The sequence below is a fragment of the Colius striatus genome, chromosome 15 (assembly GCF_028858725.1).
Source record: "Colius striatus isolate bColStr4 chromosome 15, bColStr4.1.hap1, whole genome shotgun sequence".
Taxonomy (NCBI): Eukaryota; Metazoa; Chordata; class Aves; order Coliiformes; family Coliidae; genus Colius; species Colius striatus.
In genome coordinates, this window is record NC_084773.1 from 21,762,819 (window position 1) to 21,789,807 (window position 26,989).

General features: G+C 51.7%; 1 protein-coding gene across 1 annotated transcript in view; it reads left to right on the forward strand.

Annotated features, from left to right (window-relative positions):
• Positions 1 to 6,663: 6,663 nt before the first annotated feature.
• The window catches only part of LMCD1 (LIM and cysteine rich domains 1), a 28,015-nt gene continuing 7,689 nt past the window's right edge, over positions 6,664 to 26,989 (forward strand). The window contains exons 1-4 of the mRNA XM_062008562.1: positions 6,664 to 6,708; positions 19,542 to 19,630; positions 21,387 to 21,642; positions 25,939 to 26,274. Of these exons, the coding sequence (XP_061864546.1) occupies positions 19,542 to 19,630; positions 21,387 to 21,642; positions 25,939 to 26,274 (681 nt within the window). The 5' untranslated portion in view covers positions 6,664 to 6,708. The remainder of the gene's footprint in view (positions 6,709 to 19,541; positions 19,631 to 21,386; positions 21,643 to 25,938; positions 26,275 to 26,989) is intronic.

The following is a 26,989-nucleotide window of genomic DNA, read 5'->3' on the forward strand; positions in this document are numbered from 1 at the left end:
TTACAGTTTGGTACCTGCAAGTATGTTTTTATTAGCGTCCACACCTGGAGAATAGGGAAAGAGGAGACATGATCAGCGGCTCAAAGGGCTGTCAAGTGGAGAAAAGCCTCTGGTGCAGTGGTCTGAGCCCTGCCTGAGGGCTGGAGAGCTTCCAGAGCTGATGCCATCGGAACAAACAGCATCTTTGTGATGTGAGGGCAGAGGGCGATGCAGAGCTGATGGCACCAGAGCCATCCCAGGGGAGGCACTGGCCAAAGCCTCGCTGCAGTGCACTTTGTCGCCTGGAGCTGGGCTCACGGCTCACACGTGTAAGCTCATGCTTGGGTTGAAGTGCTTTGGTGGTGTTTGGTGCCCTTACAACCACTTGAGCAAATAATGGAAACTATTACATGAGTGCTTTTGTCTGCCACTGCTCAGAAACAGCCCATATGGCACAGAGATGCCTTTCATTTTTAAGTGCTGCGTGGTTTCAACTTGCAAGAGCATTTGATAAACTGTGACCAAACTATAGGGAAATAAATACTTTCTCTGAAATCCTCAGTTGTTTTCCAAACTTGTGAGCAACCAGTTAAGCTGGATGGATTTAGAAAGGCCCTCCAGTGCTTTTCTGCTGGAATACCAAATGATAAACACCATTTTTCTTGTGTCCCTGCAGAAACAAGACAGCCCAGGGTAACGTAAAACTTTCTTTTGCTTCCTTCCAACAATGGTGCATTTCTTCTTTTAGAGGCTGATTAATATTTATCACTATAGTAAATGGCAATTTAATATATCCTAGCAGTCCTGCAGCTTATCATTAATTTAAGGAAACAGGACACCCACCATCAAACTACAATGGGCCCCTCTGCAATGAGTAATGGGGGTGGTATGGCAGCCTTTTCCAAGGAGCCACCCAGGCTCTGTGACAGTGATTCCTCTGGCAGCCCATTGCTGTGCAGACGCAGATCAGCCCACGGGCACCCAGCACCTGAGGGGCCTGAGGCTGCACCCCAAGAGAGGCCACTGAGAGACAAATGAGTGGGAGAGCAGCCACCACAGACTCACAGAATCACAAGGGTTGGAAGGGACCTGGAAATCTCACCCAGTGCAACCCCCCTGCCAGAGCAGCACCACCTAGAGCAGGGCACACAGGGACTCATCCAGCTGGGTTGGAGTGTCTGCAGAGAAGGAGCCTCCATAGCCCATCTGGGCAGCCCCTGGACATGAAAAGCAGTGTTCTCCTCACAAAGGGTACCAAGAGAAGCCCTTCAGCCTTCGTCCACCCGAGGGCTGTGGGGGGGCATTTGGTGGGGCTGCTGGGCACCAGAGCACTGTGTAAAACGCTGCTCCTAAATTCTTCCAAAACAGGGCTTGAAGTTGCAGCTGGGTGAGAGACTTTTGGGGCTGTTTTCCACTTTAGAAGAAACTTTGCAGAGGAGGAATCCTTGAGTCTGAGTGTTTTTGTTTTTGAGATTCCTGAGCTGTTTTCGGAGGTGCCCTTTGGAAAGTTAAAAGAGGACTCTTGGTGTCCAAATGAAAAGCTACTTAATCAATAAAACTCCACACCGGGCTCTGAAGAGTAGCATCAGATAAGGTTAGTTCTGCTTTGTTAGTGGTTCCATTTCTTCTTAACTACAAAGACCTGCAAAATCACTGCTGTTATTTTTGTGTTCTTGGACTTGTAAGATTTCCCACTCTGGTAGCACACACTGTAACACTTCAGCCCTCACAGAAAGACAACTCAAACAGTCTGATACAGACACACACACAGAGGGTGACACAGACACTTGATGCAGGACCAAAACAAGGCCACTGCTTTATTTACATGTACTTGTGCTGCACAGTGAGGAGCCAGCGCTGCTGGGTCAGCAGGTCTCTGCTGTTTGGAGGCTAAAAGACCTGCAGCCCTGAACCAAAGCTGTGGGGCTCCATGATGGCTTTGCCACAGCTCAGGCACCATGCCTGATCCCACGGTCTCTTAGGGCTGGTCTGTGCCTGCCCTCCCACCCTCACCATCCCCAGCACCTCTGCAGCACCCTCCAGGCCCATCTGCTGACCTCCCCCAGCCCCACACATCACCGAGCCCAGGGACAGCCGGGGACAGCCTCTCTGGGACATTCCTTGCTTTCTTTGTCTACACCCACGGCTTTCTCAAGAGTTTTTGCCTCATCCAGACTCCGTTTCTTCCCTTCCCAGACTTGTGTCCACAGCAGATGGGACAGTCCTTGCTCAGCAGCGTGGCCAGCAGGGCAGAGGATGCTGACAGCAGTGGCGATGCCCTGCTGCTGCTTTGCCTCAGCACAGAAGCTGGTTGTGCACCACTGCCAAGGGAGAAGTAGAGTCCTTGATTCAAAACAAAAGGGCAAAAAGGATGATTCATTTTCTTCACTCTATGTCATTTCTTACTCTACAGACAGGCCCACGGAACTCAGAGGCTCAGACTGACACACGAGTTTAAGAGCTTTACTCACTACAAATAACCTTTGATGATGAAACTGACTGCGTCAAGCGTTGGAAGAAAGAGCTCGCATGAATATGGCCAAATTAGGAAGCCCATATCGTAACAGTTGTGTTCATAACCACATGTATTGCTGGTCTATTTTTTTAATCCACATTACTGGGTCTATTTTTGACTACAAACTAGATGACTCATTTGATCACGACCAGTGAAAAAAAACATAGTATGTTGCCACAAAATATTTCTTTGAGTTGATGTCTTTTTTCTTCCCACTGCAATCACTTATTTCCTTACAACCAACCATGGGCAAAACCAGGACACACGGGAGTCTGATGTCTTTCATTCAGTAACCAATGGCAAAGGAGCTGCCTGGGTTTAATTGACACTTGTCATCATTTTTCATCAGTTTCCTCCACTTGCTTTTCAGCCCTTTTCCTTTGATTGTGTTGCTCCCATCGAGATGGAAGTTTCTTGAGAAATATTTCAACCAAATCTGCAGTTTTACTACTCTGCTTGTGGAACAGGGGCAAACACTTAACCAAAAGCAGCTGTGGATCAGTATTTTCTACTTCATTTATCCCTTTATGTTTGTACAAAAGAGAAAACCTGAAAATTAGCCAAGAATGTAATACCGCAGATTCTCTCACCAGAACACACAGCATAGTTTGCAGTAATCCCTTTCACCATAGCATGGGGTTCTCGATCTGCAGCACAGACTCTGCTCCCACACAGGCAAAAGCCTTCTGCCAGCCTCACAGCCCCCCGTGGCCGAGGCTGCGGGGGTCCCGCACGTCGGGCTGTGCTGCCCGACTGCGACGAGTTCGTGGCATCCTATTGATTGTTGTTGGCCAGTTCTGTTGTCTCTGGGCCAAACTGCCACTTGCATCGCTCAAGGAGCTCAAGCCAAGCAGCTCTTTTGAATTAAGAGCATGATGTGGGTGTGCTCGGGGGCAGCGTGGCCCGGCTGCTCCACGGACAGACAGACCCCCATTCCCCATCCAGGCAGCCTCAAGCCAACCTTGCTGTGGCACCTCTCCATCTCCCTTGGGACTTGTCCCCTGAGAAGCCCGAGCAGGGACAGGGGCTGGGATCAGAGCAGGGTGCCAGCACTCCTCTCTGCTCCATGGCCCTGGCAGCACACAGCGGCCGGTGAGGGAGAGGACACGGCGGCTGTGGCCAAGCAAGCCAGCCTGGCACCTCATCAGCCAGGTGCAACCGCTCTGGGAGACTGGCTTCACTCAGGCAGCGCCTCACCTCAGCTCCTCTCCTTTTTCCTTCTTCCCACCTCCTGGTGCATTTCTATGGCGTGAGGATGAGGCCCTGGGGCTGAGCTCTGAGTTCCAGGCGCAGCCCTGATGCATGTGCCAGAGAGCTGGGCTGGATGAGCTGAGCCCTCTGTGCCGAGGGCAGCATCTGGAGTGTGTAGGGTCAGGAAGGGGCAGTGAGGACGTGCCCTTCGTTGTCCAGATTCAAAAGTCAGAAGGGCTGGCAAGCAGCTCACCCCATGCTTCAAAGCCACAGCTGAAACAAAACGTGTGGCAGGAATATAAACGAGGAATAAAGCTGCAAACTCAACTGAGTTAGACCTTGGAAAATCCATCTTAGAACGTACAGGTTCTAACCTGAGAAGTGGGTATTGCCTAAGATGCTTTAAATCACAGAGAGTGCTGCACTAGGAGAAACAGCCCTCCACAAGTGACCTAACACGTCTTTCCCTCCCCTGTCCTCAGTGACTCCCATGAACTCCTGACCTTGCAGACCAATAAAGACAAACTCAAAGGAGATAAGAAGTCTGGCTTCACCTTCAGCATCATTTCAGAGGAAGCGAGGAGCTCTGCTTGGTTCAGAAACGACTACTAATTCCAGCCCCTTGCTGCTGTTATAACAGTTAGCAACTGGGTTTTTTGTCCATGGTACAGGCTTCTGCCTTCAGAGTGGGGCTGGCCACCGGGCACACTGCAGGAAGCCACAGCCTGGTGACACCTCTGCAGGGATGGTTTTGTCCTGATACAAGCTGCTGGTGAATCAACAGGAAGCTGAAATCTCTTGTTTCTCATAATTGAGCATCTTTCCCCTTTGTCCATTTGTCGTCGATTTATGGGGAATGACTACTGCAGAGATTTAGCTCTGTTTAGTCACAGGATGATTCTGTCTCTTCCTAGCAAAGACCTAAATATAGCACAGACTCATTATTCAGAGGCCGTCAGTGATAACTGGCCTTGGCATCCTTCCCAAGGCACAGTCTGAGCGGCCAGGTCCTCCTCGGGGCTGACTCCCACATGCCTTTACCTCTCCATGCCTGCAATCTGCTCCACTTCACAACTTGCCACGATGCCAGAGCAGATCTCATCCTCAAAGGCAACACTGGGACTGCCTGATGACAGGACAAATCATTCAGAAACCTAAGAACTTTTTACAAGAGTGCCCATCCAGCCTGGCAGAGCTCCTGGCCTCTGGGGGCAGCCACCACCAGGTGCTTCTCAAGAGGCTTGTTGAACATCAGAAACGATGTGCCCTCGACACAGCTTCTCGCTCTGCCTACACCTCGCTGTTGCTTGTCATGATTTATCTGTGCTACCAATAGTCACAATAATTCCAGGTGGGGTTTATTGGAACTATAAGCATCTAAGATGGGTTTTTACAAATCTTTTTCTAATCTTGGTTTTATGATCTTTCCATACTAAGAATTCAAAAGCACAGTCACACACTGTGTCAAGCATTGTTTGCAGGCTGAGGAAAAGCCTTTGCCAGGCCCCTGCCCTGGTACCCGGGGCTGTGTCACAGCTGCTATTGGACAAAGAAACAAAGAAAACCCAAACCCAGCACCTTTAGACGCACCGTGTCCCTGTGACACAGACTGGCACCCCCAGACAGGCCGCTCTGTGCTCACCGTGGGGACCCACTGCAGCTGTCCCAGAGCCATGGCTCCCCGCTGGGCTCTGGCCCATCACCCCGGCCCTCGTGGCTCACAGAAATCCCATTCTAAGTCCTTTGCTATCTCCCAGGTGCATGTGTGTGTTGAGAAAGGGAGATAATGTCATCCTGTAGCCATTTCAAATGTTTCCCAGGGCTGCCAAGCCCTTCATGACATGGGTTTGAAAAACAATATCCCCGTGCCGTTCCCTCCGCTTGCTTCCAAAATGCCTCTGGAAGGTCAGGTTCAGATGCTCTCCCCAGAGGGACTTTGTCTCTGCAGAATTTCTCGTCTGCCTTTGTTTTTTAACCCGGAATTTTCTGAGGATGTTCAAATACCTTTTCTAAAGGAGCGCAGATGCTGGCTCTGTGTGTCAGGGCACACTTGGGCTCTCGGGGGATTGGGGGTGGCCCCTGGGGCTGTTGGCCTCTCAGGCCAGTGCCACCTACACAGCTCCATCCCCGTTATTTCTCTTGAACAGAGTGAATCCCTTCTCCCTGGGCTGGATCCTGGGAGGCAGCAGCCCCTCGGCCCCGTGCTGGCAAGGCAGAGCATCCAGCCTTCTCCCCTCCCCTGCACAAAGGGGCTTTGTGCTGGGCAAAGCAGGAGCAGGCAGGAATAGTGCTTGCCAGCTGTAAAGCAGACTTTGCATGTTAAAACACTTCAAAAGGCAATAGATTCTCATCCAGTGCTTAGCACACCGAGAGAAACATGGTTTGAGACATGGTTTGGGACAGTTTCTTCTGCTAAAAATATTCCAGGGCAGCTTTCTATGGCAAACTGTCCCAGCACAGCCCTGTTTGATTGGCAAACCCATTTCCCCACGCCTGGTGTCAGAGCCTGGGGCAGCAGGACAGAGGGACGGCAGGCCAGCGGGACGGTGGGACAGGGAGGCAGGGGGACAAGGGGACAGGGGTGCAGGGGGACAGCAGGCAGCCCCAGCCCAGACAAGAAACGGGACTTGGCTTGAGAGCCATCAGCTGCCCGCGCCCCGGCCGGGCCCACGCACCGCTCGGGCATCCCCGGGGCCCCTCCCCGCGCCGCCGTTCGGGGTGTGAGCACCCGAAAACATTAACTATCGCTTCCTTCGGCCCTTTCGCCCCCGTCCCGCGCCCCGGCGCGCGCAGCCCCGCGCAGCCCCGCAGCGCCGCTCCCGCGCACACGTGCGCGCCGGAGCCCGCGGGCCCCGCCCCCCGCACGCCATTGGCCAGGAAAGTTTCTGGGCGGCCGCGGATTGGCTGCGGGCGGCCCGGGGCAGCGGCGGGCGCCAATGAAAGGCGGCGGGCGAGCGGCGCGGCTCGTCCCGGGCGGGCGGCGGGGAGCGGCGCGGCGGCGGCGGCGGCGCGGCCGCGGGAAGGTGAGTGAGCGCGGGGCAGCGGCCGGCTCCGTGTGTACCCCTTCCGTCCTCTGAGCGCCGCGGGCGCGCACCGGGGACCTGCCGCTCAACTCCCCGCTTGCTGTAAATCTTCACTTTCCGTTCTTTCCCTCCGTTATCCCTCACCTGCCGCCCCCCGCCTCGCGCTGTGCCGGCGCCTCTGCCCGCTCCGCGGTCTCCCCGCTTCGGGGGAGGTGCTGAGCCCCGGCTCTGGGCGCTGAGAGCGGGCGGGATGGGGATGGGAGCGGCCGGGGTTCGGCTCCCGGGGCGGCCGGGGTTCGGCTCCCGGGGCGGCCGGGGTTCGGCTCCCGGGGCGGCCGCGGGTCGGCTCCCGAGCTCCGGAGGTTCCCGGGAGCAGAGCTCCCTTAGGGCTGCGGTTGCCCGGTGAGGGGCCGCAGGTGCGTGTCCCGGGGCGTCACCGCTCCGGGGGTGCTGAACGCCCGCGGTCTGACGCGCTGCGCGTTCCCCGGGGCAGGTCCGGCCGAGCGCATCCCCGCCGCGTTTGCCTCTTGTTCTGTACAAGAAACCCCCCTCGACGCCGCTTTCTGTGGAGGAGCAGCTGTTTGTTGTCTCAGTTAAAGCCCGAGCACCGCTGCTGGTGTCCCGGGGGGAGTCGCGTGTCTGCTTCAGAGCCCTGGGAAGCGACTGCTGGTGCCCAGGCAGCCTCCCGGGCTCTCTCACGGGGTCTTCCGATGAGCAAAGGAACCAGAATAACCGAGCTGCTCCCTTGGCACAGCGTTAGCCCGAATGGAAGGGATTTTAACTGCTAAATAGACAACGTGTGGAACGGGTTGTCAGGGAGCAGCTGCTCTTACGACCTCACTTGCTGTACCTTTGTCACTGCGTGATTAGGATATGAGTTAAACACTTAATGTCAGCACTTCTCAGTTTCCACATTGTTGTAATCCCATCTCTCGATGCCAGACAGCCCCAGTGGGGCAGTGGCGAGTGCTATGCCCTGGGACTGGCCTCCATGGGTCTGCCTGGGCACAGGGGCACCTCCAGACTCTCCCTTTGGGCCATGGCACTCTTTGCCATGAGCTTTCTTGCCAGTGCTGTCCTTGGAGATCCCTCCTTAACTGTTAGGACAGGAAGGTTCAACTACAAGGTGTAGCTCCCTGTATCCTGTTAGGTTTTAACTGTGCCACTGCTGAATCCTGAGGAAAGCTCTTTGCTGGGTTTAGTGGCACGCCAGCTCCTTGCAGACTGCCCTGGGCAAGTGCTGGTGTTTGGCAGCAGGGCTCGGTGCCTGTGGCCCAGCATGGATGGTGGGGGCAGTGTTCTGCAGCACTGATGCTCCTTCTCTCCATATGTCCTGCCTGAATTACCTGATTTTTGGGTGGGAGTGAGTGTCTTCTCCTTTCCTATCTCCCCTCCTCCTTCTAGCTCTACCTGCCCCATTGTTTGGCTGCCACAAGGACCCTGTCCTTGTAGGCATGCAGAGAGTGTCCATGGTTCAGCAAGTACCTCTGCAAAGTTCTCCTCTGGTGTGCCATCCCCAGAGACTCGGAGCAGTGTGCCTGCTGCCAGCAGGTCCCTGTGGCTGGTAACCCTCGGGCATGTCTGTAGGGTCCTGTTTGCCCCAGCATTTGTGGGGAGGGTGCCTGGAGCCCCTCAGGAAGCTGTTACCCCCACTGAGCAGAGAGCAATGCTGCAGGAGTGAAAACTGACCCTTCTTCATGGGCAACTCTGATTGTGGGTTGTGTGAGGCTTGCGGGGCTGTGGTTGATCTGGTTTAGTCACACAGCAGCTCAACTCCTGCCTTATCCAGGGTGGTGTGTGCAGGGCTAGGGGGCTTCAGCAAGGTCCAGCTCCAGCCAGCAGCCCCAGCCCGGGGGGCTCTTGGAGGAGAGAGCAGAGAAGCTGAGCTGGATGTGGGCAGCGGGGAAGGCTGAGAATCTGTGCTGTGGAGCAGAAATTGGCCCTGCTGAAGCCATCTCTGTGCAAGACCCATCTCCCAGGAGCTTCCTGAGCATCATCCCAGGGGATGGAGCAGCAAGGCTGCACAGGGGTAGGTCAGAGGCCTTGCAAGGCACCCTGTAGGGCTCGCAAGTGATGAAACCTTCAGCATCTTTCCAGGATGTGTGTCTGGATCCTTGGTGGGAAGGCAAAGGACAAGATGTCATCTTTAATGTCATTAAATCTGTGAAGGGCATAACACAAACTGTCTGCAGTGGACGGGCAGAGCTGTGCTGGTGGCAGGCAGCACCGAGCAGACCCCTGCGTGGGGCGAGGGAGGGAGATGGCTGGGGGCTGCCTCAGTCTCCTGACAAGCTGCCTGTCACCTGAACGGGAGCCAGGCGTGCTAGTATGAAAAAGGAAAAGTCCCAGCTAGTCTGAACTTCAAAAGGGATAAGAAATAACATAATAAAAACCAAGGAGGGGGGGGAAAAAATAAATAGAGCCCCTGGATCAGTAATCTCTGCCCAGAGACAAATGGGCGTCTTTGCAGTAGGCGGCTGTTTAATTTCCTGAATCATGAGCAGGGCACATTTTCTGGGCATGGGGTGGAATTCTGTCAAATTGTAATTTGGCTTGGCAGTGTCACACAGCCAGTTTGAGCAAGTCAGGGAAGGCAAGTCTGGAACTCATTAGGGCTCGTTGCAAGGCCCTGAAAATGTGATTTTCAATCACTGTTGGGTTTAATTATTGTTGATGTCTTGCCTAGCGTATTCTGGGATTGTTTCTGAGGAAATTAACACAGCATGAGTGGGATGGCATTCTGTTTGGCAAATGGGTTGTTTAGATTAAATTCTAAGTGGAGAGTTAGAGCCCTGAGCAGAGATAAAGCGTGCTGGCTGGCATTTCGGGCGCTACTGGAGCCCGTTCAGCTGGACCCTGCCGCCAGCGGGGTTGGTGTTCTGTTCTCACTAAGCTCAGTCCATTTCGTCAGGAGAAGAAAATAACTCACTAAGCTAAAGCACTGTTAAAGCCAAGGTAGGATTTACTCACTTAATACAAGTTTTGGTTCTTTAACTCTTCATTTTCGCAGCCACCTGAAGCAGCTGCTCTGCTAAATGAGCCCCTGTGTATGGGGTGGGCTCAGGGAGAGGCAGAAGCCCCTTTGCCATCGGCAGAAGGTCCAGAGACTTGAAGACTCCTCTGCATATACCTGCAGATGTGGCTGGGAACTTGCCCTTTGTAAAGTCCAAAAATGTAGAAGCTTCTAACAGAGCCCTGTGGAGTGCACTGGAGACACAGCCTTTTCACTCACTCCTCGTGCACTGGGCGCCTTGGCCGAGGTGTGCGGGATACCTGGGCTCAGCCCTTCGCTGCATGTGCCTCCAGTGCTGGGGCAAGGGCTGGCTTCCTGGAGAAGGGAGGTGTGCTCAGGGGGCTTTCTGCAGGAACACATCTGTGACATCTCTGTTCCTTCCAAACCCACTGTGAAGCAGTTTGTGCCTGCAGTGGTTAAGATGGCAGGTGCTGTCCCTGCAGAGTGTGCCTGCAAAGCTGCCACGTTGCTCACTTAAAGCTGGTAGAGCTCATTCGTGTCAATGCTGTCAGGAGCCGTGTGAGCAATTGCATCTCTGCTGCTGAGAGCTGGGCCTCATCACTTTTAACAATTAGACTGCTGAAAGTTATTTATCCCTTGCAGGCTGCTGCTGTGTTCAGAATGTCTGGTTACAGTCTCCACGAGCAGGAGCTTGGATTTCATTATGAACAGTCAGTACAGCCTCTGTAAAGCCTCCTCTTGATGGAGCAGGGCCTGGGTGCTGATGGGCTGGGGAGATGGCAGCATCACCCTGTGTGCCCTGCTTGGAAAGCTGGTGGCTACTTGTGTGGGAGCCCAAGGGAGGAAGCGCTGCTGCAGCTGTCCCAGGGAAGCAGATGTTGATCTTGATGAGGAAACCTGCTTAGCTCTGAACGAGTATTTATAGATATAGAATCATAAAGCAGCACATGGGTTAAAGAGCTTATTTTGGGACTTGGCCTCAGAGTGACACTGAGTCCCATAAAATATGATTTACAAGTTATGAAATCCCTCTCGTCCCGCAGGGAGACGGTGTCTGGAGCATTTGTTTAGGCTGAGGTTTTTTTCTCTCTTTGAAAAGGAAATACTGTATTTCAGCCATTCAGGAAAAGAGGTATTCAGATGTCCTAGCTTGGAGCTATTGCTCCATTTAAAGATGGGGCTCAGAGAAAGGGGAAGATTTCAGGGCAGCTCTTTACAAACTTTGGAAGAGGAGGAGTTTCCTAGGGCTGCTTACCAGCCTGATTCCTCATACTTCTACCCTCTCACCTACTCAGAACCCTTTGACTTCATCGCTGCAGTTACTGAAAGCCTCTGAACTGCTTCAGAGCTATTATTTCCCACTGCAATGGGGGACTTTCCCTCTTGCTGGGGATGCTGCTTTTGTGCTCCCCCATGGGTCAATGTCTAAGCTTTCGGGAGGCAAATGCCAAGTGTGTTCAAAGCAGTTGGTACACCTGAAGCCTTGGCTTAATTGCTGACAGATAAGGCACCATAAATGGTTAATGCTTAGCTCACTGGGTGCAGCATTTCAAACCTGCTCAGGAATGGCTCTCCTGAACCGATGGAAGAGGCAAGGGGAAGGAAAGGCTGTTCTCCCTCATCCAAGGGGATGGGTGATCCCTGTGACTGAAAACAGGCAACAGGAGTACATGCTGGCTGCCTCACTAGGGCAAATGATGGGAACAAAAATACTATGGAAGTGGAGGAGAGTGGCTGAGGAAAATGGAAATGGTGTGTTTTCTGCTAGTGCTTAATTGTGGATGCTGTTAGTGGTATCTTTCCAGCATGCAAAAATACATGCTTTTAGGAAAGTAACTTCTGCTTGCACCTGTGTTAAAGCCTTGGTTAAGAGAAGCACTGAAACAGCTGGGTGGCTGCTGTGTACAGACTGCTGTGCAAATATCATCTTTAATTTCTAGCACAGTGGGATATGCCTCTTAGAGCTTTAAATACTTGGGGTTTATTGCCTTACCTGCTAAGAAAACAGGCAGAGTTCTGTCAGCATTAGCTTTTACAGAGTCTTTGGCAAGTTATTCCAGGTAGTGCTTCATTGGGAAGGAACCTGTCAAGGGATGAAAAATCTACTGCATTCTTATCAGAGGAATGTAGGAAAGCAAATTTGCCTGAAAGCATTGTGGCTGGCTGCCCATGCCCTGCCGGGATGCGAGGTGGCACAGCCCTTCAGCCTCTGCATTAGGGTTCAGGGCATCACCACCCACAAAGTGGTCTTGGACTTGTTCCTTTGCTCTTTCTGAAGACCTGGAAATGTCACTCAAACACTTGCTTTATTTTCCTCCTATATAAGAGGTTATGAAAGTCCAGGAAAGAAAAGACCCCCAGTGTTTCTCTCACGTGCTGCCAAGTCTGCTTGGACTATTGAAGAGAATCTACACATGCCAGCTGCAACAGGGAGTCTGCAGGAGGACAGCCAGCCAGCTCCTGTCAGCTGTGTGTCTCAATCCAGAGCATCAGGACACAGTACCTGAGCAGTGTTTCTCTTAGTCTGAAGTGCCTGTCCTGGGACTGCACGTGGAGGGTGGGAATGCAGATGGGCAGCCCCAGAGGCTGGTGCCACAGCTTGTCACTAGCTGTCAGAGGGCTACTCCTTTACTGTCTTTTTCTTAAATGCCTCATGGCCAAGCCATTTTTTGGCATTCTTGCACTGATGAATGGGCCTTTGATACTTCAGAGGGGTTTGTGATAGCAGATAGATCCTATGGAACCCTTGAGGTGAGGAGGGGAGAGGAGTGGCCCAGGTTTGTCTCTGCCCTTTGCACTGTGTGAAATGCCTTGATGGCCTTGGGCATGTCTTCAGCTTCCTTGTGTCTCAATCCCCTCAGCTGTAAAATGTGAACAGTAGAGCTGAGAAGATATTGGAGTTGTACAGAAATGTGATGGAAGCAGCTTCTGAAGTGCAGTGTGTCAGCATACAGAGGGACCCCCCGACTCATGGTGGGGGGGGGTCCCAGAGCTCCAGGCACCTTCTTGGGCTGCAGGTGGGAAGGACAAAGCTGTCTCAAGTGCAGGCAATGGCAGATCACAAGGAGAGCCCTCTGGAACTCAGCACAGCTACTGGTCAGTTAAATTTGAGTGGGTTCTTCCCATTCCATGCATCCACTTACAGCTTGGTTTGGCTTTATAATTAAGGCCAAGTGTCTGAAGCACTTTTTTGCTTGTGGAAAAATCTATTCATCTCTTTTCAGAGTTTGCCCTTCTCTTATCGTTAATTCACACACTGTTAGTGGAGGGGGGAATGCTGCCAACTATGTGCTCTTGGAAGAGAGAGATATTTGCAGAGACTCTGAATGTGCTGCGTCTCCGTCATCTGTAGGTTGAGATCTGGCAGCTCCATTGAAATAGTTCTCTCAGATATTGGTGCCTTTTCCTGATCTTTTGCTTTATGTTGCTAAAACAAAAGGCAACAAACTTCTCACTCTGTAAAGTTTAATATCAGTAAGTACTTCCAGTGCTCCAGATGATACCAACCCATTCACTGGTGACTCAAATCCCACAGAGGGGTTCTGAGATGAAAGACAGTCTTTTGTAAGTGGCTTTTTTCTGTGAGTGTGGTAATTTAGATAACTGTGCTTGCTCAGAGTCTGGCAGGGAAACAAATTGTTTTCGGGTCATGATTACAATAGATGTTTTCTGTCGATGAAAAATGAGAGGGAAATAAAACAACCTTTTGCTGCTTTTGGTCAAAACTATAGGAGCAAGTGTGTATTTTGATTAACTGGCTTGTAAAGTGGTGGTTTGCCCTTGCACACGTGCAGTCCCCTTGTAGACACTGTCAAGGAGCCGCTTCTGAAATCCAGAAAAGTTTGTCCCGCACAGCTCTGAGCTTCCCACTTGAGGTAAGCCCTCCTGCCTGGCCTTCTGCTGCCCAAGGGATACTTCAGGCACTTTTGTGTGCCAGTGCTGGGAGTTGACTCCCCAGTGTGTCAGAAACTGGACCTCAGCAGATCTCAGGTGTAGTTAATGAGCTGGTCAGCAGGAGAGAGGGGAAAAAACAGCATAACACCCAATGCTTGAAACTGCTGGATGAGATCAGTACATTTCAGGAGCAGCAGTTGCACTGCTGGGGCTCTTCTCTGGTGCGTCAGTGCCAGCGCTAAGGACACTGATAAAACAGCAAGAAAAACCCCATCCCAGGAGCGGTGCTGGAGCTAACATTCGTGTAATTTAGTCCAAATGCTGTAGCTTTGCATACAAGCTCCCAGGCTGTGTTTCTGGGGTGAGGAACACTTGCACAAGCTGGATGCAGAGCTGGTGTGGCAGACCCGTGTCACCAGACCTTGCCTTTGCTTGATAAGCAAAACCAGCCCACATCTCCCCTAATGAATGGCAGAGCAGTGAAATCAGGCAGAGCTCGTGTGTCAGGCTTCTGGAGTATCTCTTCCAGCAGAGGGGATGAGCCAAAACAAACCCAGGCTGAGCTGTCTTCCAGCTGGGGACATGGATATTTCATCCCACCAAGGGCTTGTTTGTTGGATCCCTTCAATATCTCACTAAAGTGGACTTTAAGAAGCCAACTAAGATAAGTGGGGTGGCATCACTGCCCGTAGTGTCCTCCCAGGCTCAGCACTGCAACCTGAGGAACAACTCCCCAGAAGAGCTTTTGTGGAACTTTTCAGGTCTCCAGTGGTGTCTTTTGGGGGTAATTTTCCCCCAAAATGTTTGAGGCAGGTTTAATGAGAAGCAGGTAATCCCTCTCAAAGAATTTATCAAGAGGTCTTCCAAACTGGAAAACCATCTAGGAAAATGCTGAGTGGGACATTTCCCATCCAAACCAGAAATTAAGGTGCTTGAGGCCAAGCTCTTGAAAGGAGGCTTCTGCCACCCAGGAGAGAAATCACTGGGATTCTTTTACTTGGTAAAAGGACCATAAGCCAGTACTTTAGGATTCAGAGTAACTGCTTAAATAGCTGAACAAAGGTGTGGGGTTGCATATGCTGAGAAAGGGGCAGTTGGGTACAGTACATGGGTGTAAATAATATGGCAGTTATAGCAAATCTGTCCTTCCAGAACCACAATAGGATGGAAAAATGCAACCAAAGAGGCTTTTTGTGTGTACCAAGTCTGGATTTATTCTTACTTCTAACTAAAACCCTTGAATGTGTTAATATTCTGCTGTTGAGCTTGGCTGATTTTTCTCCTGCAGCCCATGTAAATATTGCCTAGCTTTAACTGATGATGGTGTACTTTTCCAGAGCTTGCAGCATTCCCCTTGCTGTGATACAGACATCTCTGCTGTTGGATGTAAACACTTCACCCTCCAGTTGTTGGAAATCCTTAAGGAAATCTGAGTTAGCTCCCTACTATTATGCAAGCTTAGCTCAATTTTAGTCGAATAATGACAACAACAAATGAATTGCTATCCATCTGTATCCTGAAACTCAGCAATCCTGCTGAGCAAACTGGTCCCACCCGTGTGGGTATTGTACAGCTATTCCCTTTGTTCAAGGGATTTTGTCAGTGTTGGAGTTGTTAATCTCTGACATTCATTGCAGCTGGAGGAACCCCACCCAAAGGGTTGGTGTGGTCCCTTAGCTGCGGGCTCTCTTCTGCCCTGCACACCATGTATTGGGGTAGGGCATCGGATGCCAAGGCTGCGTGAGGGTCTTCCAGATGCTGCACAGAGGGTTTGTGTTGTGGGCACTGCAGAGCAGTCTGCCTGTGAGGAGGTGAAACAAGGACCTCTGCTCCAAAGGGCTGTTGTGAACTTAGTATTAACTTTTTGGAAACTAGTTTTTCCTCTTCCCTCCCTAAAAAGGAGGAGCAAACATACTTGAGGTAGTTACGTGTCTCCATCACTGTTTTTGGTCTCCAAATAAGGTGTTGTGCAATAAGTGCTCTAAGGATCCAGAAACCTCTGCAGAAGTGGAAGGGCCCTGCTCTGCCAGTCCCTTCTGGAGCTGTGGCTGCGGTCCCAACAGCCCTTTCAGAGGCTGGAGAGCAGAGTGTGACTCTGGCAGCGGTGCCAGGGAGGAGCAATGCTCTCACAGGTTCAGCCCGCTCATGGATCTGCTCTGATGGTGCTTGTGCTCTCTGGCACCAAGCACAGCAAGTTGGAGCAAGCAGAGTCCTGCCTCACATCCCATCACGCTGTGTGAAACTAACTCTTGCTGTATGTTCTTAGAAGCTTTGGGTCTTCAGCAGCCTTTGGTTAATAACCACACTGGCCAAACTTAATAAGGCTCCCAACCTTTCTTTGGGCCTGAGTTCCTCTGAGGCTGCAGCTCCAGGTTAATCTGCCAGCAGGGTGGTGGCCAGGGCTGCTGCTGACCAGGCTGAAGCTGCCCTGTGTTTGCTTGTGGTATGTGGTGTGTGTGCTGCTAATGGTGAAGCTGTCCTGCTAGGAGATAGCTTGGCTTTCCAGGGGCAGGACTATTAGAAACTCTTTGTGGTTAGACCAAGGTCGCTGTGGATATGCAGAAGAAAAGAGAACTAAGTCTTCCAAGGGAGTAATGGTCTAAGCATCCTGTATCAGATAAGGATGTCCTTACTTCAGCTATCATCCTTTTGTTACAGTGACTGATTCAGCAGCTGGACCTGGCTCCACTTTCCTCTCTCCACCTTGTTTGTCACTTAAACCAAGTCCCTGATCTGAGCTGTGGTCTCATGACACGTAGCATGCTTCTGCTGGAGGTCAGAAGTAATTGATCAAGTCTGTCTTGACCCCATCCCTTGTGTGTAGCTGAAGAAAGATGGTGTAAGGAACAGCCTAATAGCAAAGAAAAGGACAACTAAGCATCACCAAAAAGCAAGAGCCAGGCTCAGGGCTGCATTTCCCTTATGGGACTCTGGAGTAAGACATGCTCATAGTTTCTAATCAGGGGTCCATCTCACCAGACCTGCCAGGGAAGCTCAGTGTTCCTTTCCAAAGGAGTCCTTAAGCCCTAAGCAGAAATGGAGCTGTGTTTGGGGTTTTTTCCTCGTCATTTCTCATTATAGGTTCTCTCTTTTCCAACCGCTGAGTGAAGTTACCAGTGTCTAGAGTGGCCCTGCCTTTGGCCAGTGAAATAGTGAACTGTGGCATTGCTGGCGTATTCCTGACATTGTTCACAGAGGTTTTTGAGGGTAGAATGTCCTCAGTGTCCTATCATTTGACTACCTAAGAATTTCCTCTGCACCGACTTGTGTTCTCTCTTTTAATAGCAAGAATGCTATGAGACAAAGCCAAAAGGGAATCTTTTGAATGTGTGGTGTATCTAGTCGTGGTGAGCAGGATTTGCTTTTCTTCCAAGCAGTTTGTTGACACAGGCTTTTAAAAATTATTACAAATGTCCTCAAACTCTTTATCTTAAACTCTGGCATTTCTTTGTTTAACACTGCTGTTCTCAAAGGGACTTGGACATAGTGGAGATGAGATAGTTGGGGAGCATTTGCCTCGCGTTATCTCGTTGGGTTTGGGGTGGGTGTTTTTGCAGTTTGTCTCTCTTTCAAGAGATCTCCTTTTATGCATAGTCGAGGAGCTGGAGCTGTGAGAAGCTCCATATCTGGGCAGGAAGTCCTGCGGACCAGGCAGCCTGAAAAACAGACAGCAGGGCCTGTTATGCTTGGCCCCTGCACAGGGATGGAAGCGAGTGCCTCAACCCTCCCTGCACTTGTGAGAGCGAGGAATGATGCTGTCCTCCAGGCACATGCAGCTGTGTTGCAGTCAGTGTGAGCTGCCCAAAGCGTCTGAGCTCACGGAGGGAGGTGATGCACCAGCCCTGGAGGGGACTCGGGTCTGTTGGTGCAGGCTGCTCCCGCTGTCCTGGTGAGCTCTGTGATGGCCTGTGCCACAGGGTGTCCCTCAGGTCCCAAACCCTTGTCAGACCTGCCCAGCCATCCGTGAGCTGGCTGTGTGCCCAAGGTGCTGTGGGGCAGCCAGCTCTTTGGCTTCAGCCCCTGCCTTTGGCCATGGACAGTCATGCCCAAGCCATTGTGTAGCAGCTCTTAGAGTCTGGTAGGTGTCCAACACACACCCTGCAGCCTGGACACAGACCTTCCAGCTCACTGGGGTGGAGGGTAGTGCCAGCCTGCTTTGGAGAGCAGGTACGAGGGTGTTCATATGTGACTGAGTATGTACTTCCATGGGGTTTAGACTTAACCTCAATTAAGCTTGGACCTGGCACATGAAGCAGAAGTTCTATTTGGACAAGTAGAACAAATGACTGGCTTGAATAAACTACCAAGAAAGAATCTTATGAACACTGAAGTAATAAATTGAAATAGTGGATTTAGGTACCAAGGTGGATGTCCCAGACTGGTGGCCACCCCCCACATGCCTGTGAGTTCCTACACTGACTCCTGGGCTGTGAAGCATCAGGTTCTCGTGGTGGAGACTCACATACTGATTCTTGCTACTGACATGGCTTTTCCCTTTGCTTTCCACCATGTACATAATGGAACATTTCCAAATGACATGTGTGAAGGGAGTGTGAAGAGGAGCTGGGGCAGGAGGAGGCATAACAAAGTGATTATTTAAGTAGTCCTTCATTGCCAGATCACACACTGTCTTAACACAGAAACGTGCAGGGACCTCCTCTTTCCAGCAGAAGTCTCTGCAGCCTCAGCTGGTCTTCACATGGACTCTGTGTGCACACAAATGATCCCTCAATGACTAGAACATGCCTATGCTTCAGGTCTTAAAGGAGGGATTGAAGGTCTACAAAAACTTGATGAATGGGAGCAGGCACCACAAAGGGATGGTGGTTGTGAGACCTATCTGTGTTAAGCCTTGATGGAAAATGCAGACTGAGGTCCAAAGTGGTCAGAAACCTGCAAGAGACTGAGAGATTGGAATGCTGCTTGAAGACTGAAAGTGCTGGGGTTTGTGGAGGTGGATGACCACCCTTCAGTGTGATCTGACTGCACAAGGTCAGATGTGTGGAGATGGGGTGAAGCTTCCGTGCTGCTTCTGCAGGCTGTGCCCTGGGGAGGGACTGCCCTTGCTTTCCTTAACTCCATTTTTACAGGGAACAAAGGTCTTTCAGGAGAGTCTGAGAGCTTCTGTAAAAACATCTGGGCTGAGAAATCCAGTGTGCTGTGGTATCACTTCTCCCTCATGCTTCCTTCAGCACTTTGGGTTTGTCTCCCATTGTGTGCTCCTGCACTTTCCATGTTCAAAAAGCCATGTTTGATAAATCTGTGGTGCAGACACTGAAATGGGTTTGTTTTCCAATGTTATTGGCTCCTGTTGTGATTTTTTTTCACACTTGTCTCTCCTGTTGGGAGGTTCTGCAGCAGTCAGCACCGATGTGTGTGACTTTCTTGTTCTCATTGAGCAGCAGAAAGTGCAGCACAACCACAGCCCTTTCCTTCCCGACCTTTCAATGCTGTGTTTCCCGTGGAAACCACCCATAAAGCCCAGTGCCAGAGGCATGGAACGTGCCACATTCCCAAAATACACTTGAGTCCCTGTAGAAGGACATGGGAGATCCAGGCTGCGGTAAAGCAAGTTTAGCATTAGGTTATGGTTATGGACCTCCAGGTCTGACTGAATTTCTCACTGCACAGATTCCTAAGCAATAGATAAGCTGAATAAAAAGAACCTTTGAACGAGAGCTGAGCCCTGTGCATGAGGAAGGTGGCTGCCTGGTGCATGTTCACTGTGTTCCATGTGCTGGCTTTCCTCACTTAAGTGAAAACCTTCATCCCAAGCATCCCTAAAACCTGTAGCAGGTCTGCATGGACAGTGGTCAAATGGTGTTAGGGAGGCTTGAGGCTTTGCAGGAGCCAAGGCATGGCTGAAGAAATCTGTCTGAAAGCCAAACTGCAGTATTAGTACTCTAGTGTGGGGTGAATGTTGATGCTGAAGCCTTTCCAACCTGCGTGTCCCGTTCTTTTGCAGATGTCGGCGAGCCAGCCGCAGTCGGGAAGAGGTGTGCCTTGTTTACGCTGCAGAGGGATGTGCATGGGCTTCGAGCCACATTCCTGGAGGTAACGTCTTGGCCTTGATGGGCCCTGCCCTGTCCCTTTGGTTCTGTTGATGTGCAGACTCCAATGCCTCTGAGCACTTCGATCGGGAAGTGCAGAAAGGACCTGCTGTCTGGCAGGAACAGCCGCCATTTAGGAAGTGCCTAAATGGAGCTGAGGCTCTCATGCAGTGATGGCTTTTTGCTTTCCAACAGTTTAACTCCCAGGGAGCAGGTAATCTCTGCGAGGCTGGATGAAGGTCTTGGCAGCAAGCTGTGGCTTGGGAAGAGGAAAAAGCCAGGGTGAGAGGTGGCCCAGCTGGCAGAAGGGTCTGCCCTGCCGTGAGACCATCCCTGGCACAGCCCTGCTTGGTTGGTTCTGTTCAGTGGGCTGTTGGGAGCTGGACATGGTGCCAGAGCTGCTCCAAGCTGTGCTCAGCAGCAGCTGCCAATGCCCTGTGCTGCAGGGGTGGGAGCATGGCTCCTTCCCAGCCTGGCACATTGCTGGGGCATGGGTTAGTGAAAGCAGACATGGCCTTGATTTGGAGGCAGGGAAGTGCTGACCAAAAGGACAATCTCTCACTGTTGGTGGGAGCTGGCTGTCAGGCTTGTCTCTGAGGGAGTGTGTGGGTGCAGAGCTGGCAGCACGGAGCAAAGCTGCTGTGGCTGCTGCTGGCTGTGCCGAGCACACTGACTGCTGATGTGCTGTGCTCAGTGCCAGAAAGCTCTGTTTATTTGATACTTTTTCAGCTTTCTTCCTCTTAAAACCACTAATCTAGATAAACAGCCACCATTTCAGTGGCTGGTGGGAGCTGGACAGTACTGCCTGGCTCTGGGCAGGGGTGGTGGGCTGCTGCCCTGCCATAGCTGCTTGCAAGCCAGAAGGGGAGAAACAAAGGGGGCTTTGAAATGGAAAGGAGCTATCCAGGTGGTGTTAATCAAAACAGAACTGGTGCCCCCCGAGGTTGTCTCACAAAACACTAGCCTGTTTTCTGAGAGCCCCAAGGCCTCCTTGTTGCTGTGGGCTGGGTGCTGTTGCAGGTGCTGCTGAAATGCTTCAGTAGGCTTAGTGATGGAGGCACACAGTAGTGCCCTGCAGCTCCCAACTTCAGTACCTCAGCTGTGTGGAAATGCACACTTTAAAACAATCATTTGGTTGAATCAGTACTTTTTTAATCAACTCTGAGGTGGATTTGGATTATACTTGTAGGCTCCTGCTGAGACACTTGAGGTTGCATCAGAGTGATCTTTCTCCTTTTTGCTGTTAGCATTCAATGGAGAAGCTGGCCACAAAGAGTGGCTTATCTTCATGATTTATAACTTATAATTAAAATGACAGACACCTAAGTATCAATTCCTCTTTTAGCAGTTGTTTTTGTAAGGGCACATAAAGCTTTGTAGGAGGTGAGGCTGGTGCTTGGCTGTTGGAGGCTGCTGAGGTTGGGAGGTTTAGTGGTGTTTGAAGGGCTTTTCAAAGCTCATGGCAGCTCCCTGGGCTGGGTGGGAGGCAGCAGCCTCAAGGAACCTGATCTAGCTGGTGTCCCTGCTCACTGCAGAGAGGTTGAACCTAGTGACATTTAAAGTCCCAACCCAAACCAGTCAGTGAATTGTGCTGAATTCCTGCTCGTGGCTCAGGCTGCAGCAGCCTTTTGGTTATTGCTGTAACCCTGCTCTGTTTAACCCTTGGGCCAGCCTGGCGCTCGCTGGCTGAGCCGGGGCGGGATGGGGTACGTCCCACAGCCCGGCTCACGTCGCGGGGCTGATCCCCCTGTCACCCGCAGGAAGATCTGCAAGTCGTGCAAGTGCAGCCAGGAGGATCACAGCCTGAGCTCGGACGTGGAGGACGACCGCAAGATCGGGCGGCTGCTGTCGGGCTCCAGGTACGCGGCGCTCACGGCCCGCAGCAAGGCGGGCGACGGCGGCCGCATCTACAAACGCAACCGCATGATCGTCACCAACCCCATCGTGTCGCGCAAGGACCCCACCTTCGACACCGTCACCTACGAGTGGGCGCCGCCGGGGCTCACGCAGAAGCTGGTGAGGGTCCTCTGCCTGTGGCGCTTAGTGGGGACGGAATCGGCTCTGGGGCAAAGATATTGGCGGGGGCAGGGGGGAAGGAACACGACATGGATGCAGAAGTGGCTGTAACACTCTGTGCTTTGGGAAACTGTGTAAATAACCCCAGGGGGTCGGGAGGGGAGGGGAGGAGGCTGCCTTTGGGTTTTTATAGGCTTGCTTACATTTTTAGGAGAAGTCTTAATGGGTTTTACAACTACAAAGCTCACTGCTTCAGTAAAGCACGTGTCCAATAAAAACATCGCTGAGGAGAGATCCCATCTCTGTCCTGCCAGCTGTACAACGCCTGTGCAGCCCACGCAGAGGCTTGCACACTCCAAAACCCCAGCCTGGGCATGGCAGCAATTCCTCCAGGGGGATGGGCTGGGATTTATTCTTCTCCCTAAGCGCCCCCAAGGAGGGCACCGAGGGGGCAGAAAGCTCTGGGACATACACAAGGGACCTGGTTTATTGGGGCAGGAGGAGTTGCCCTGAGCTTTGACATCCCTGCCACGAAGGAAGGTGCTGCCGTGCCTGCGGAGTCTGATCACCCGCAGATCTGGGGTGAGCCTGTCCCAAGAGCAGCCAGTGAAGGTGCCAAGCTGGAGGATTCCACTAACCTGGAGGATTTTTTTTCAGCAAACATTTAGTGAAACTGCTTCAGTCTGTCTCAAAAGCAGAGAAATTAAATCAAGGTGGAACGAAATAATGCTGCCTCCAAACCCAGTGCTGTCTTTGTAAATTACTTATGGAAATGGGCTTTAATGATAGGGGCAAAATAACTGTCATCTTTAACACAGTAATTATTCTCTTTGCTTTCTGAGGTAGGCATTAAAACTCTTGGACTCAAAATAGGTCTGATCATCTCAGGTTGATTAACCAGCAGTGTGACTGCTGCTTGTTTGAGCCTCTAAATCACAGAATGGCCCTAAACCTCCCCAGAACACAGCCTTGTTTCTTGCCTCAGCTGGGACGTTTTCCCCTCCAGCTAAACCCAGTCTCTTCCAAATAAAAGAGATTTCTGTTTTGGTAAAGAGAACTTGGGCTAGAAAAGGGGGAGATGGGGAGTGTGTTCCCAGCTTCCCTCCTGTGCCTGGGTTCTGTGCAGGCGAGCAGCATTGCCCTGGGGGAACGCATGGAAGTGGCTTTTGGTGTGTGGAAGTGTTAGCCAGCAGAGCAGTTCTTGAGGGAGAGCTTTAGCTGTGTTGTGGTACTAAAAGCATTCTACATGACACTGTCCTTAGTGGAGGGCTTTTGCTCTTCAAATGAAACAAATAGTTTAAAGCTGCTGAAAATTGCAACCAGATTTGTTAAAGAATTCGGGAAGCAAAGGGGAAGTGGCAGCTGCAGACCTGAGAGGAAGGCTGGTTTTCTTCTCAAAACTCAGTTGCCTTCACCCCCATGGAAAAGCTGACTGGGGGTGGCATAAAGTCTGTACTGAGGATGCAGCTGAGGCCTGTGGTGCTAATTGGAGCTGACCACTGAGCTTTAATGAGAGCCTGAGACTCCTGTGCATCCAGCTGCTGGCTCTTAATTGTCATGCTGCTGCTCACAGCCCCCTCTTCCTTTCTCCTTTGCCTGGAGAATGTGTGTTTAACCAGTGTTTGCCTTCTGCAGGTCCCCCAGGGAAGTGGGGAGCTTGTCAGGGATGGGGAGAACAATGATGGCCCTCTTCCCTGAGGCTTGCTCATTAAGCACAGGCTGCTGCAGCACGGTGCCTTGGGACAGGGTTGGTTCCTCACTGGGAAGGATGCCCAAACTCTGCAGCTTCTTGGCTGCTTTCTTCTTCTGTGGGGGTCAAACCTCAACCATCTCCCCAAACATGTGCTTGCAAGGAGATGTCCTGAATGTAGGGCTGTTCAGCTCCCCTGCCTGCAACAGCAAAGGCAAACTCCATCCCTGCAGTGGGAACAGCTCGGGGGTACATGCTTCATGGAAGCTTTGGAGCCCTTTCTAGGGCCTGAGCAGACTGGAAGGTGTCTTGGTTCAAGTAAACAAAGTGCAGGAACTTTGAAGACAACCTTGATAAATTTTTGGCCTGAAGATCAGCTTGACAAACTTTTAGGAGCAATGTTGGATGTCAGCCATTCTCAGGATATAGTTCAAAAGGGATTTGGGCCAAAAAGCTTTTAAGTGCATAACTGACTTGTTCCAGTGATTTCCTTCTGAAGGCAGCCTGGAAACTTGGGATTGTTTTGAATATTATTGTCCTGAAGAAGATGGTCCAATAACAGGAGGAAGTTCAAAGCATGTTTTTATTAAGCTGTGCCTGGAGAAGTTATGAAGTAGATACTCTGGGTCCTTGGGGAAAGTGAGAGGACAGATCATATCTCCAAAATGCAGTAGTTAACAGTGAAAACTTAATCTCCTTCAAAACTATCTGTGCTAAGGCAACAGAGCAAGGCATTTGACTATACTAGTACATAGTAGCAGCAGAAGAAACAGCATTTTACTGCCCTTCATCTCTGATTTTGGTGTCAGACTGACTTTCTACACACACACAGCCCCCCACACTGTGATCTGTTGTCTGGACATATTTTATGGCACGTGCAGTGACTACCTTAAGCATTCCCTTGATCCCTGAGTGAAATCCCACCATGTGTGATACTGCAAACTGCCACTGAGCAGTCCTGCTGTGCTGATAAGAAGGCTCCAGGCCTTGCTTTTGCTCTCACTTTCAGGACAGACATTTTGTATTGGCAGGGGAGAGACTGGTAGTGGAGTGGAACAAGATGCTTTGGATGCAGGTGTTGGTGTGGTACCTCTGTTGGTGCTGCAGCTGCCTGAGGCTGGCAGATCCCTCCAGCAGCACCTTACCTGTGGGGCAGTGCCTGGGCGAGGCCTGGGAGGAGCTGCCAGCGAATTCTTGTCTCTTGCTGCTGTAGCTGCTATTGGGATTTCTCACTTCTGTGAAAGCCATCTGTGCACCAGATCACTTCTGCAGCATCCTGCAGCTCTCACCAGCTCAGCCCCAGCAGCACAACTCTCCCCTAGTAAACCTGTGGCTGTCCTGCCATTGCACAGAGGCACTGTATGTTGTCACTGTGATATCATAATGTGCAGCGATGTTTAACGTGTGCTCCGAGAAATGGGGGAGAAGCCCTGCCTCTGTTAAACCATTTATCTGTTGCTGTTGCAAGTCTGCAGGCAGCAATCTCCCCCTGCAATGCTACTCTCTGTGTGCAAGGAGCTGAGGTGGAGACTGGCTGACGCTTTCACATACGTGATGCGTGGTTTGGTGGTGTGCAGGTGTTTCTGTAAGGAAACAGTTAATTGCTTCTCTGCTTTTCTAAACTTCCATTTTCAAGTGCTGACCGAGTAAGAACCAAATCTAATGCAGCTGGATGCTGCTCTTTAAAGCAGAATGGCAGAGAGCCAACTGGCTGCCCCTTGGCTCTTCACACTACAATAGGAAAAATGCCTGTGGGGGAAACTCCCTTCCCCTTAGCACCAGGCCAGAAGTAGTTAACTGTGCAGAACCTGCAGAAGTCCTGTGAAGGCTGATGCAGTGTGGGACAGACCTCTGTCCAGAGCACTGTTTAAGCTGCTTCTAAATCAGTGGCCAGTTGAGTAGGAGACTTTAATTTGGGTAGTTTCTTCATATTTATTGCCCATGTTGCAGGGCATCAGTGATACAACATCTTCCTTTTACTGCAAAAACAAGTCAGGGTAGAATTGGTGGCTGTCATTCTCACATATAGACTCAACTGCTGACTCTCTTTTCCTGTATTGTGGTTATTTTAGTGTAAAGGGGCTGGTGTACTGTAAATGATGCTGCATGCAGCCCAGGGGAGCTACAGGGTGCTCTTGGTGCAGTCTGACCTGTTACCCAGAGCTCTCCCCATCCTGGCACAAGGCAGTGGGAAGCTGGCTGCTCTCAAGCTTTGATGTTTTTGGGTTTCTGGTCTTTCCAGCAGCCCTGTTGTCAAGTTACTCAGAACAGTGGTGTGTGAATGTCAGCAGGGGAAGGTGTGTTGGGATCTGGGTGCGAACAAGAGAAGCAAATCTTTGTGGCTTTGCTTTCCCGGGGAGTCAGGAACCCAACCAAACACAGAAAATCCAAAAACCAGTCAACACCCAACCTGTTATCTGAGGGTGAAGTGATGATCAGTAGCCTGGCTGCGACTTGTATCTGAGTAACTTCAGCCTTCCCTGTCTGCAGCGTAGTTTTAGGGTGACTGCCAGGGGGAGGGAGCGCTCTGCCCCTGCTCCGACAGCCGTGGAGCGTCTGTTCCCACAGCTCGTGCTGATGGCAGCCCCTTGTGTTGTTCCCTCCAGGCCATGCAGTACATGGAGCTGATTCCCAAGGAGATGCAGCCGGTGGCGGGCACGGAGGGCGCCTGCTACCGCCGGCGGCAGCTGATGCGGCAGCTCCCGCTCTACGACCAGGACCCGGCGCAGTGCCGCGGCCTCGCCGAGCCCGAGCTGAAGCTGATGGAAGACTTTGTGAAGAAGTACAAAGCCGAAGCGCTGGGTGTCGGGGAGGTGGCTCTGCCGGGCCAGGGCGGCAGCGGCAAGGAGGAGGAGAAGCCCCAGGACAAGAGCGTGGCCGCCGACAAACCCGCCGAGGCCACCAACGGCGCCCTGGAGACCGCGCCTGCCGGAGGCGTCTACGTGAGTGCTGGGGCTGCGGGATGGGCTGGCAGCTGCCCCGGCCTGCCTCTGAGCTTGGGGAGCTTTCCAGGGGCACACTCGGCCTCAGCTAGAGGGGCTGCAGCAGCCAGGGATCCCAGTTCCTCGCTCACTGGTCCAGTGCGTCTCCCCAGCCCTGCCCCGGTGCCTTTCCAGGGCTGCGATGCTCAGTGGCATCAGTGTGCTCTGACCCCAGCGAGCCCCTCGTGCTGCTGCCAGCCCTAACAGGGTAAGGGGGGTGGGTTATCTCCTTCTTGGCTGAACCACCAAGGTAAGTACATCTTCCATGAGCTGTAGGAGCCCGTGACCTCAACTATGGACTCTTGGCAGCTCTGAAAGGTTGGGCATGGCATGTCCCTGGATGGGTACCCAAGATCAGAAACTGTTTTACTGTGAGCTGGTGAGCATCCCCAGCTGGGCTTCCACACCAGCCCAAGGGGAAGCAGCACAAGTGACAGGAGATGGGTTCTCAGGCTTGTTAATGCGAAACTGTGACCGTGGAGATAAGGTTCCTGGGGCTGCAATCACTCTGGGGGACTTTGAACAGATCAGATGTGTATCTGGGCATAAAAATACATTTCTGTGGGGAAACGACTGAGATTCCCTCACACCCTTTCGGATTTGTATTCTCCCAGCACCATCTGGAGTGGCCATTGTGGCTGCTGGGCCAATGTTTGCCATAAAGTATGGTGAGTGA